The sequence below is a fragment of the Sciurus carolinensis genome, chromosome 15 (genome assembly GCF_902686445.1).
Source record: "Sciurus carolinensis chromosome 15, mSciCar1.2, whole genome shotgun sequence".
In the NCBI taxonomy this organism is placed as follows: Eukaryota; Metazoa; Chordata; class Mammalia; order Rodentia; family Sciuridae; genus Sciurus; species Sciurus carolinensis.
The window spans coordinates 71,068,646-71,081,796 of record NC_062227.1 but is presented as its reverse complement, the minus strand read 5'-3'; the positions used below and the strand labels follow the sequence as shown (position 1 = coordinate 71,081,796).

General features: G+C 37.0%; 1 protein-coding gene across 3 annotated transcripts in view; it reads right to left on the bottom strand.

Moving 5' to 3' along the window:
* Nucleotides 1–13,151, bottom strand: part of Cdh7 (cadherin 7) — a 123,025-nt gene that overhangs the window by 41,447 nt on the left and 68,427 nt on the right. For all 3 annotated transcript variants that reach the window (XM_047526871.1, XM_047526873.1, XM_047526872.1), the window contains one exon: nucleotides 786–1,039. In XM_047526871.1, coding sequence (XP_047382827.1) covers nucleotides 786–1,039 — 254 coding nt within the window. The remainder of the gene's footprint in view (nucleotides 1–785; nucleotides 1,040–13,151) is intronic.

Sequence of the window (13,151 nt, the reverse complement as noted above, 5' to 3'; positions counted from 1 at the left end):
GAAAAGCCTGAAGAAATTATTGGAATGTAACAATGTGCCTATTCGATATAGAAGCTATTTGGAAAGCTATTTTAAATAGTCTTTTTTGGTGCTGGGGATTGAACCCACAGGCGCTCAACCACTGAGACACATCCCCAGCCCATTTTTGTATTTTTTTAAGAGACAGAGTCTTGCTGAGTTGCTTAGGGCCTCACTAAGTTGCTGAGGCTGGCTTTGAACTCATGATCCTCCTGCCTCAGCCTCCCAAGCTGCTGGGACTACAGGCACGCATCACTGTGCCCAGCTTTAAAGAGTCTTTATGCATAGATAAGGTATGGTCTTATTTTTATGAGTAGAAACAATAAAATAATGTTCAAATAGACCGATATGAAAAAAAATGACTAGTTCAAAAGTCAATCTCTCACTTACATAGTTTATACTATTACTATATATATATATGCACACACACACATTTATTCACCCTACGACTAAGACATGCACATAACTGCTGCACACAGCTTGCTTTGAAAGAGGTTCAGGATAATTGAGAAACACTGGCTATGACTTGTGTATAACAATGGTTGTCCAAAAATAGCACTGCTGAACAATGGCCTTGGGTAGTCAGGTGACATTTTTGAATGGGCACCATGTTGGATCGTTCTGATCCTGGTTGAGTTCTGGTGCTATGACTCCCTATATTTAAACACTTAGATTTTATGTACTGTGAAGAAAAAAGAATCACACATAAAAACATGAGTCGTGAATACAGGCACACTGACTGAAAATGGTAGGAAATGAGCTTTTACCTCACGGGGCTGTTGGAAGAATCCGGGTCATGAGCAGCTACAGTGCCGATGATATTGCCCACTTGGGTGGCTTCCGACACCTCCATGGGGTACAAGGGTGCAGAAAACACGGGGGGCTCGTCTACGTCCTCCACGATGATCTTGACAGTGGTTGTGTCACTGAATGGCCCCAAGCTTAGAAAGCGGGGGTCAGCGTCTTTATTTGCAGCTTCTATTCGTAGCGTATAACTTGTTTTGGCTTCAAAATCCAGTTCCTGTAAAGAAAGTTATTAGAGAAATTAAATTACCAATTAGATAGTCAGCAAAGCAAGGCCTTTTCATTTATGAATGTCAATAAGCATAGAAAGGACTCTGCCATGAATATGCACCATCAGCATTCACATAGAATAAGTAATAATGCCAATCAGTCCTTGTGCTGCCCTGGCCCCCAGACAATGGTAAGTGCTTCTGAGCTAACTTAATCATTCTGCTGCCATGCACAGCAGGGACGGACTCAAGTCTTCAGAACCTTATTTGTAAGGCAGTTGATCAGATTTGAAAATACTTTCCAATAGGACATCAATACAACAATGTTCTCCAACCATGTAATTCCTCTGCACAACTCAGGGGACGTGTTTACAAGGAGGGAAAACAGCTTTTCATTCAATTTCTCATCCTTCATAAGGTCAGTGACTTGGAGTGACTGCATTAGGATCCTGAGCTGTGCTGGATGGGAATGCAGCCTCAGCAGCAGGTGGGACTTAGCGAGGCTGGCCAGGCTGAAGACTCTGCTGATTCTCCTCCCGGAAGAACCTGTCATTTCTACCTTCATTATTTCTCTATCAACATACACTCTATTTTTTTTTTTAGATGATTTTCAGTTACATTCCAGAATCTTCATTCTGTATTTAAATTTAAAAGAGGATTAGAATGAGAAAATGTTTCTTACAGATGGTGAATGGGTCGAAACATGGGAGTTTAAAAGAACAGCAAGGGCTAGTCAGTGCAGCATCACCTGTGACACAAATATGGATTTTATATACAATGTGTTGAAGATAGTTGTGACAATAGCCCAGTCTTTCTCCAATGGACACAGAGAGAAGCAGATTTTTATGTCTTTCTCAATCTCACCATTGAAAGACTGTTCCAAAATATACTTAATGATGTAAAATAGAAATAAATAATAATAATAAATAAATAGTCAGAAATAGTGTTAAATATAAAGAACGTTATTTAATTAGAGTCACTGGACTGAACTCATTGGGGAAATGAGTTAATGTGCAATGCTGAGAATTGTAATACAAATTCACCCACCACGTGGGCACATAGTAAGGCACGTATATTCCAACTTAGCCCTGAAATACGTGATATCAATCAAAAAAATTGTTTAAATGTACTTATATAAATAGAAAGTGGAATGTAAAAACAAAATTATGTATATAATTGATACTATAGTATATGAACTATTGCTTCTTTTATACAAAATAGAATAACACATTTATGTACAGATACACATTATATATACATGGGCATTCAAATGACATCACAAATATTACATAAAGAGATTCAATGGCTCATCTCTGGTTAATATAAGGGGAAAACACACAAGTCAATACACAAAAAGTTTGCAATACTTTGCAAAACTTCCTGAAATGCGTATTAATCATCTCTCTTACACTAGATTGTCAACCCTGCTGGTTTTGTTCATCCTTACTACCCCCAAGACCTGTCATGCTTTGGTACACTGAGGAGGTTCAATAAATTCTTGTTGAATTAGGGGAATAAAACACCACAGAATATAGACAATCAGTCCACAAAAGCCTTAAAATTGAACTATACCTTTTGCCCAGAGAACCCAATGGTCAGGTGGGAGATGGTAGAAGAAGTAAAATCAAATGTGTTTTTATCCTTCACCACAAAAAATGTCATAGAATTGCTCCAGAACAAAAGCAAAGACAGAAATAAAAATGTTTTGTCTTATTTGAGGTTTCATAAAGAAATGGTAGGGCATACGGTAAACAGGGTCATAAAGAACATCCGATTAACAAATTCCTTGATTTTCATGAAAGCACATTTATTGTTTGTGTATCTTCTGAGCCTGGGTCTAGTCAGCGGACTTTCTTTCTAACATTCCTGATCCTTTCCAGGAGGGTTTTATTCTAGAACCAGGATGAGTCATGAGTATACATATTTATAAAAGGCTCATCAAGTAATTATTTTGATGAGAATCGGCTTTTGATAAACTGAGCCTCGTTAGTAAAATTTTCTTGGGCCTATACATAAATTAAACATTTATTTTGGAAACTATCGTGGAGAAAGCAAAGCAGTCCTTAGTACAGGGGATTCAACCCAGGGCCTTGTGCTATTACTGAGCTACATCAACAGCCCTAAAGTAAATCATTCTTATTTACTTGAAAGGATATACTGAGAAATCAAAACATTCTTGTTAACTAGTTTGGCTAACAACCTCAGTTTGTTCTTCTTATTTATTTCTTATAAAATGACTACTTGAAGAGAAATCTCATAGTCAAATATTACATGCCTGTATATAAAAAAAATCCCATTAGCCTTCTTTTAATCAATATAAAAAGCAGAACAACCTTGAAGACATTCTTTCAGGTTTTCAGCAGTTTGAAAAAGGACACCAAGTCTTTCTATATTCAAGTAAAAATTTGTCTCACTTATGAAAGAATAATTTAAAATTTACTACAGAAGTGAATGCAATTATTTTATAGCAACTTATTTTTTTAAACCTGTCTGAAAGGCAGCAATATGAGACACAGACATCTGGATGCTACAAGCTCATGTAGAAACACAGTGTGTTGCACAATGATTGGTTGCCTAAAAGCTATTATGAAAATAGAGCAATAAAAGAATTCATATGAAAGGCTATGAATCAAGATTGCAGACAAAAGGAATTGCTACATAAAAGTATTTTCAGAGTGCATCAGAATAAACTAGAGATCGAATTTTCAGAAAGGAGAGTAAAGTGATGGATAGGATTGTTAAACAAATTGAAGAAAATATTTTTAGCAATAAAATTTTAATTTGTGTTTCTTTATCATTATTGATTTCCATGGAGTATACATTCCACAACTATTAGATTTAATTACCAGGCTTTTACCAAAAAAAAAAAAAAAAAAAAACAAACAAGAAAAGACACTGGAGGAGAAAAAGGAAGGAGAAGGGAGAAGAAGGTAACAAGGTAACGTCTAAACAGATCTCTTTCATGCTTCGAACTACACAGAACTGGAGACTACACATGGATTTGGAAAGTCAACCAAAACACCATGGCTCTGCAGTCCACAAGAGCAAACAATAACCAGGATCACTCGGCCCTGGAAATCAAACGTGAGCCCCACTGATCCCAAAGAGAAGCCACACAGCCACTCGCAGACCTCTGCGTGTCCCTTTCTCATCTGTCAAGAAATCAAAGTCACCCACACGAAGACAGAAGCAGTTTTTCTGACCTATTTTTAACCTGAATGATACAATAGCATTCTTGGAATTCAGAGTCACCAAGCACAAAAAAATCTAGTATTAAAATAAAATGGTATCTAAGGCTAGGATCTGCACATTTTCTATAGAGGGCCAGATTGCACACAGTAGGCCCTGTAGGCCATATGCCATCAGTCATCTGCCGAGGAAGGAGCCAGTGGTGTGCCGAAGAGGTTTCATGTATATACACGGAGATTTGAATTCACATGACTTTCACATGTTCCCAACGCATTTGTCTTTAGAATATTTTTCTGTCATTTAAAAATATAAAACCATGGGGCTGCAGCTGTAGCTCAGCTGTAGAGTGCTTGCCTTGCACATGCAAGGCACTGGCCTCGATCCTCAGAACCACATGAGTAAAAAGAAAAAAAAAAATATATATATATGTAAATAGATAAATATATATATATATATCCATTAACAAACGCTGCTGAAATTTTCTTTAAAAAATATGTATATGCAGGGAGAAAGAGAGAGAGAGAGACAGAGAGAGAGAGACACCATCCTTAGCTCATAGTTCAAACAGAAACAGGCAGTTCATGCCAACTCCTGGTTGAAGGAGCCAGCAGGGTGAGGGTGACATTGAAAGCCTTCTGTGATTGGCCACCTAGCTTCCCTCTATGCCTTTTGATACAATGAAAATGAACTATTCACTATAAATAGCACAAGCCTTCTTTTCCTGCCCATTACACCTGTCGCTCCTTCTTTCTCATATAACTGTCTCATTCCTCTTCGTGGACTCTTTACAAGAACATCACCTTCTTTGTGAATATGCCCATCATCTGCTTACCTCACTAATCGTAGAACACTGTAGCAAGAGCTACCTATGAGCAAGTCACTTTGCACAACTGTTTAACATGAATTTTAAAAATGCAAAGTTAGTATTTTTGGGTTGTTGAATATTTATGTCCCTCCCAAATTCTTATGCTGAATTGGTCATCCCCATGGCATTGGTATCAGGAGGCGAAGCATTGATTAGATTTTGAGGGTGAAAGGCTCACAAAAGGTAATGGTGTCCAATAAATGATGCCCCAGAGACTTCTGACTCCTGCCATGGAAAGACATGGTAAGAAGACGGCCATCAGGAGTACAAGCAACAGTAAGTGTTGGAGAGGATGTGGGGAAAAAGATGCACTCACACATGGCTGTGGGACTACAAATTGGTGCAACCACTCTGAAAAGCAGTATGGAGATTCCTCAGAAAACTTGGAATGGAACCCAGTTATCTCACTTCTTTAATTCTTTATATTCAAAAGAATTAAAATCAGCATACTACAGTGACTCAGTCACATCAATGTTTATAGCAGCTCAATTCACAAAAGCTAAACTATGGTACCAGCCTAGGTGTCCTTCAACAGATGAATGGATTAAGAAAATGTGGTACATATACACAATGGAATATTACTCAGTCATAAAGAAGAATGAAATTATGGCATTTGCCAGTAAATGGATATAACTGAAGAATATCATGATAAGAGAAATAAGCCAATCCCCCCAAAAAACAAAGGCTAAGTATTCTCTCTGATATGTGGGTGTTAACTCACAATAACTCACAATAAGCTGTGTGGGGGGTGTTAGGGAAGAATAGAAGTACTTTGGATTGGACAAAGGGAATAAAGGAAAGGGAGGGGAAATGGAAATTTGAAAGATAGAAGAATGAATCCAACTTTAATTTCCTATGTGCATATATGAATATATGATCCATGTAATTCCACATCATGTACAACTAGAAGAATGGGAAGTTGTATTCCATGTATGTATAATATATCAAATTACATTCTACAGTCACGTATAACTAATAAGGCAAATAAAAAAATTAAATTAAAAATTAAAGAAGGCAGCCATTTATGAACCAGAAAGTAAAGTTTTCACAAGAACCTGAATCTGCCTTGATTTTGGACTTCCCAACTTGCAGAACTGTGAGAATTAGAGTTTGATTGCTTTAATACCTAGACTATGGTGTTTTTGTTACAGCAACTTGAATGGACTAACACAGTAATTTATATTGATGTAAAAATAAAACAGTCGACGGCTCTAGAGAAAGTTCAAGAAGCTCATGTCTAGGGGCAGAGACACTACGTGAACTCATGGTCATGTACATCCATCACCTGTTTCCTTCCTGCTCTATCAAGCAGGCACTTGTTAAGCTCTGAGAGCAGTTAGGGCCTCTGATTTTACCTCATCTTGTCTATGTTCTTGACTAGCTCACCAGCCTCAGAGGTTTGCTAATTATTTGGAAATGTATGAACCTGACAGAGTGATCACTGCACAAGTGTTTGCTGTTACATATACATTACACTGTTATAATAGTTACTGTTACTATAACTTCTGCTCAATGATGGGTAAATGGAAAATAAATACAACTTCTCAGAAGAAGAAGGTTGCCATCATTCCTGTGCAGCATCCAGTGAAACCACAGTCAGGTGAAAAGTTTTAAAAACCACCTTGGAATTTGTAGTCACCAAGCATGATAAAAAAGATTTTTAAAAATAAATTACTACATCCTTTTCATCTTTGTTTCCTGTCTAACACCCCAGATCTATGTTTAGCAAAATCAGTTTATAATATTAATAGGTGAGAAAAAAACCTACCTAAAATAGTGGAGTCTCAAAACTTTCCCTTGCTATTTTTAGCTTCTGCATTCCTAAATAAGCCTGAAATTGTTTAATGAAATCATTGCACTGCATTTTCTTTTTTTATATAGCTTGGCTTCTGGTCTACAGCCAAATAAACTCTCGTTAAGTTCAATGACCCCCCTTTAGATCTGGCACCTTTGGCCTATGCTGCTGTTGATGTTTTAGGAATCAGTCCAAGTTAAATCCCCTGGCAAATCTTCATTTTGTTCTCTCTAACCCCTACCATGGTACCACCGGGGCTGGCTAGTGTGTGTGTACATATCTGCATGCCTTTATTGACATCTTTGTACAAAAATTCAATGCCTATCATCTTTAGAAGTATGATTTTCCCCTCTGGAGACTGCAGCTGTCTTTTTGATCAAGCACATTCTGTAGTTATCAATATCCTCCTTACTGATAGAGAAAATGAACATAAATCTTGTTTTTTCCCAAGTAAATGGTCATAAATGAGACCATACCTATAGAAAATAAAATAGCCCTGTATTACGATGCCTTTTATGATAATTTTGGTCTAAATAAATTGACTACTCAGAAACTTAAAAGTGATCTACAACCCTGAGTAAGGTATCTCAGCAAGGATAATTCTGTACATTTACATACTAAGATAAGAGCTCTATATTTATCCCCAAGGACATTCCAAAAGCAAAACTCACCCTCTTTATTATGCACAACCACACTATTGCTCTTATTTTCTTCCATCCCTGGGTTGTAATGGAGAATGTCTTAGTTTGGGTAAGTTTCAACAGGCTTCCTCTAACCTTCCTTTTCTTAGAGCATTTGCTTTTAAACCCTTTCTCTTTAAAACTTTAAAAACAATTTTCCTACCATTTTTATAACCCAGAAGTGTCTCTCTCAGGGACTCAGGAACAATCACCTTCAAATGTAACCCTTAAGGAAAGCACAGCCCTGGCCTGCAGTTTCTATGGACGGATGGGTGCCTAACCAGAGGGTTCCTGTTCAGCTTATAAAATTACCTCTTGTGTAAAGATGCAATATTTACTTTCCATTTGTGTGAAGTCCAAAACACAAATGTCCTATGATCCTCTTTTTCAATTCCAACTCTTAAAATCTCTTCAGTTCTTTGTCTTAGCAGAGTTGAATTCGGACTGAGTTTGTCTGTCTCCCCTATTGCAATAGCCTTGAACAAAGCCTTCCTTGCCTGTGTGATTTTGTTCAGTGCATGCTGTGTTTTGACATCTTGAAGTGATTTTAATAACAACAGGGTTTGTCCTGCAATTTTTGTAAATCATGAAACTTACATCCAGATTTGTATAAGAATTTTTTTTTTTTTTTTTTTTTTTTTTTTTTTTTTTTAGGGAGAAAGGAAAGGTAAGATCTAAAGAAGAAATCCTATGATTACTATTTGAATGTTCTGTGTTGATGCACTCATAGAGGTCTATGGGTTAAGCGGGAGAAGAGCTTGGAGCTTGGAGGTCTCACCAGTTCTGTGTTATTATTTGCAGGGGGACTGACCCTTTCATATCTGTCCCAACTGGCTAGACAGATTTTTAAGACTGGACCCCAAAATTATTAGTCTTACATATCACTAGTAGGTGACAATTGTCTTGAATATAATAGATTCACAAATCGCTCAGTACAACAACCAAAAAGTCAGAGGCCAAAAGAAATATCCAGAAAAAAATAAAATAAAATAAAATTCATACTGAGCAAAATATATTACTGGTTGTCTCCATGTCCATTTTATATTTATATAAAAATCATTACTTAAACATTTTTAAAAATTATACTTTCACACAGCTTATTATCAGGACAGTACAAAACAAACACACATTTTGCAAACAAAATGCTATTAGTAAATTGGGACAAAGGCATTTTGAACAATTGCAGAGCTTTTTTTTTTTTTAATCTAAATCATTAAATTATCTCAGGGTATTACAAATAAAACAAATATGTAAATACTAGCAATTATTATTTTCATCACCTAGAGCTAGTACCCATCACAAATATTCCATGAGTATGCAAATTAACATTTTAACCTAGATATTATGAGTCCCAAATATTTTTAAAAGCATTCAGGTTGCTATCAAAACATGATATCATCATTTGACAATAAATTTTTTTCTAAATCTATGAATACCAACTTAATGCAAAGCATGTTTCATATTTTCATATGGACCTCTTTACAAAGAGGTTGCTTCCAAACTGCTAAATATATTTTTCATTAACAACATATATTTTTATAGTTCTTACTGTTTGAAGACTTTTTTGTGGGGTTCTTTACATTATTAGCCCTTTAACTACTCACCACTCATTGATGTACAAGTTATAAAATCACAAATGTTTATATGGATTTGTACAGATCTTTTGCACAGATCTGGCAACAGAGTCAAGGACAGCTTAAATTTCCTACTCACAGGCACACAGGAAGAGACAGAAGGAATGGGGAGCTTGCAGCAGCTCATCTGTGGTCTGACAGAGCAAAGAGCAAGCAGGAGGATGACTAAGGAACAAGATGGGAACAGTGCTGTAAACCAAGGTAGAAGCCAGCCAGCTCTTGTGAGCCCAAGAGGGAAGTGGAGAGCTGATGTCACTAAGGTGTCCACTGTCATTATAAACCATTTTAAAGTGAGTACAGAATGCCTGGCTCAGTACCCAGATTCTTTTCTCTGTTTAGTGCAATGAATGTCTTTCCTTCTCTTTTATGTTCTGTTGCCTAGATAAGCTTCCATCCCAACGGAAGTGTTTCGGTTTATCTTCTGTATTCATTTCCTATGGCTATGGTGACAAACTGCCACAAACCTAGTGGCTTAAAATTATAAACATGTTATTTTAAAGTTGTGCAGGGTGGAGACTGAAGGTGAAAGCATTGGCAAGTCTGCTCTCCTCTAGAGCAGGGGCAAATCCTTCCATTTCTAGAGGCAGTGAGTATTCTTAACTCATGATCCCTTCCTGCATCTTCAACGTCCAATACTTTAGCCTCTGGATCTGGTAGCATGTCTCCTTCTAACTCAGCTCCACCCTGCATCCCTCTTATGAGGACCTTTGTGATTGTACTTAGGCAATTCAGATGATCTAGGATAATCTTCATACCTTGTGCTCCTGAACTTAATTACATCCGCAAATTTCCCTTTGCCACGTAAAACAAAACAATCACGGGTTCCCTGTGTGTCTTTGGTGGGGGGACTATGGTATCTACCGTATCTCCTAAAGTGAATTTGAGTAGTCTATTTTGATGTTATAAGCACAAAGTAGAAAGCAAGCCTGCAAATCAGCATGTGTCCACTACAAATCTAAAACTGGATTGGCATTTCCTTACTCAGCTGAGATCTGAACTTCTCAACATGCCCAACTGGCTGTGCTCAGTGACTTCCATACAAGGGCCTCACATATTGTCAGGGAAGCTGAATTCAGATTATGACCCAAAGACAGCTTAACATATGGTTTCATGTGAACTTTCATCAAACAGTGGCAGATATTTATTGATCTTAATCTAAACAATTACCCTTTGAGTTAGGCTGACAGAGGAGGGAGGACAATCATGGAAATTTGCAGACCTGAAATGCAGTCTTACCTTCGCCATCCAGGTAACTGTAACCAGAAGGTCATTTAGTGTCTCTGGAGAATATTCTTCTGAAAGGGGACCATTAGTGAACAGGAGGGGGATCAAAGGAGGAGGGCAGAGAGAACAAGGGGAGCTAATGGGGAATTAACTTGATCAAGTATGTCATAAGCATGCATGAATATGCCACCATGAAACCCATTATTCTCTACAACTAATAGGCACCAATTTAAAAAAGGAAAACAAAAAACAAAATATCTTTCTCCTTTTCCTGTGTCCACAATACTCGGTAGCTTCTCTTTATTCATCGAGTTCTCTTTCTTCTTGAATTGGGGCCGTAGCTTTGAATGACGTAATGCGGCAGAAATAAGGACACCTCCATTCTGGATATCAGCTTCAAGACACCATCCAGCTTCTGTTCTTGCCATTTCTGGAACAAGCCCAGGTCACTGTCCGATGAAGGCCACATGTCCAGTGCTGTCTTGATACTCTGTCAGATAGACTGCCCTCTGCACAGAGGCTGACCATTAGCGGGGGAGCCCACCCAAGGTCAGCAGAAAATGACCCTACTGAGCCAGGTCAAATTGTTGACTCACGAAATAATGAGCTAAAGAAAGGTTGTTACTTTAATGCCCTAGTTTTTAGGGTGATGCACTAAGGAGCAGTAGTTGACACAACCATGAAGAGGAAGAGGTTGAGTATCCACAACTTCAGTATTTGGCATGGATGATGGATGATAACATATGCACTAAATATTTTTGAAACAACCCAGTTAAATAGTAGAGGAGAGATCAGATCTGCATGTGACTTTGAACTCACTAAGAGCTCTGGCCAATGGATTCTTCTGATGTTTGCCTTAAAAGTTGTGTCTTGTCTTTACCATCTGAATATTATTATTATTTTTTAGCTTTGTTGATCAGTTATATTTAGCTCCTCTTAAAAACACCTTAATCATGGAAGACTGAAACAATTTGCTTTCTCTGAGTTTTTCTCTGCTTTGCAATTTAAAATTTTTAACTTCAACCAAGAAATCTCTACAGTCTTCTTTTCCTTATTGTATGCATATATGACACTGATATTCTCCATTGTCCTTGTGGTTTTGATGCCTTGTGTCTGCAGGTGACTCCTAGCCATATGTTACACTTTGGATTCATCCTTGAGCTTCATGCATTTATTCATGACCTCCTAGGACATATTCACCTAAATACTGCAGGTACATCAAAGGTAACAAGTTGAAAACCATACTGATCATCTTCATGTTTAAAGGAAAATAATCATTTGCCTAGTTACTTAAACTTGAAGCATTAGTTTTGTCATTAAATTATCCCTATGATCTTCCTTATGTGAGCACTAAATCCTTTCAAATCTATTTCTTAAATACCTCTTTCCTGGGATTCTACCCATTGAAACTGATCTAGGAATCAATATGCCATGGCAAAAGATAGAAATAAGAAAAATTTTATATTGTCTGTAGCTCGCATTAAGTCAAATACATTTCATGATGGGCTCACTGGAAATGTATTTGACACACACATATTCTGAGAACATTGCTATGATAACTGTCAAAATTGAAGAAAGTAGAAAATACTTCTAAGTGAACAAAGTCTTAGTCTCTTTTGATCATGTCTATCAAGTGTTGAAATTTAGATTAATATCAACTTGCTTCAAAGTATTTTCATTCTTATTTTTTATAAAACTGTATCTCTGAACTTGGATATTTGAGCACTGTTAAGTTTATATCGTAATAAACAGATAATAAGCCTATGCACATGAGCATACTTGCATACTGATGAAGTTAGTGTGTGGGTGTACCTACATGTACACACCAACAGGGACCTGCATAAACTGGAAAAGAGTGTGAAATTCAGCAGTCAATCAAATTAAAATAAGTGTACTAATCTTATGTTTCAGTGTTTAAATAATCCACAATTTATGCTTTTTTCACTGTCAGAAGGGAGTAATATTTTGATCCACTTTGCAAAATACGCATCTTCAGCAACTGAATTAATTGAATAAAAGCTTTGAAGGAAAAATTTAATGAGAGGAAGAAAAGTAAACTGGAAATGTCACTGGTTTGATTTTCCTCCACCACACATCAGAAACATTTTTGAAAATAGTGAAATAAACATCTGACTTTGGACATCAGCCCCTCATTACTGTGAGAAGCAAGCAAAAGACAAATTTCAATAGGAGAGAGTAAACTCCATGTATCAGAGATCCCTGCAGCTGAGCTGAGGGAGAAAGGACAGTGCAATTCATGACTTTTCTTCACCCACGGTGGTGGGAGGGAGCAGCATCATCAATACTTCAATAAGAGTGCTCCCTTATACTGACTCCATTCAGTCCTCTTTAGGGTATGGATATGAGGACATTATGAAGATAGCAAAGAGTTGTCTTAAGGAAACAGAAGCATATTGTATTGACAGTGTGACCATGCAAGGCACAAAGCAGGTTATCATGTGCCAGCGACTGGTTGGTGGTTATCCTTCATAGGAAATGCCTTTTGAAAATGCTCATTTTTTACTGTGCGATAGCTCTATAGTAATACATTTTGTAGGAGAAAAATTCCATATTTAGTGCCAACTGAGGTTTTATATTGAAAACTGAAGTATATTAAAGGAAGAATTGCTACATCTCAAAGGAAAAAAAATAAAAGACTAAAGTTCCTAAGTTGTAAATTATGACACAGAAACATAAAAACAAAGAATTCTAGGTGGAACAAAGAATTCTAGG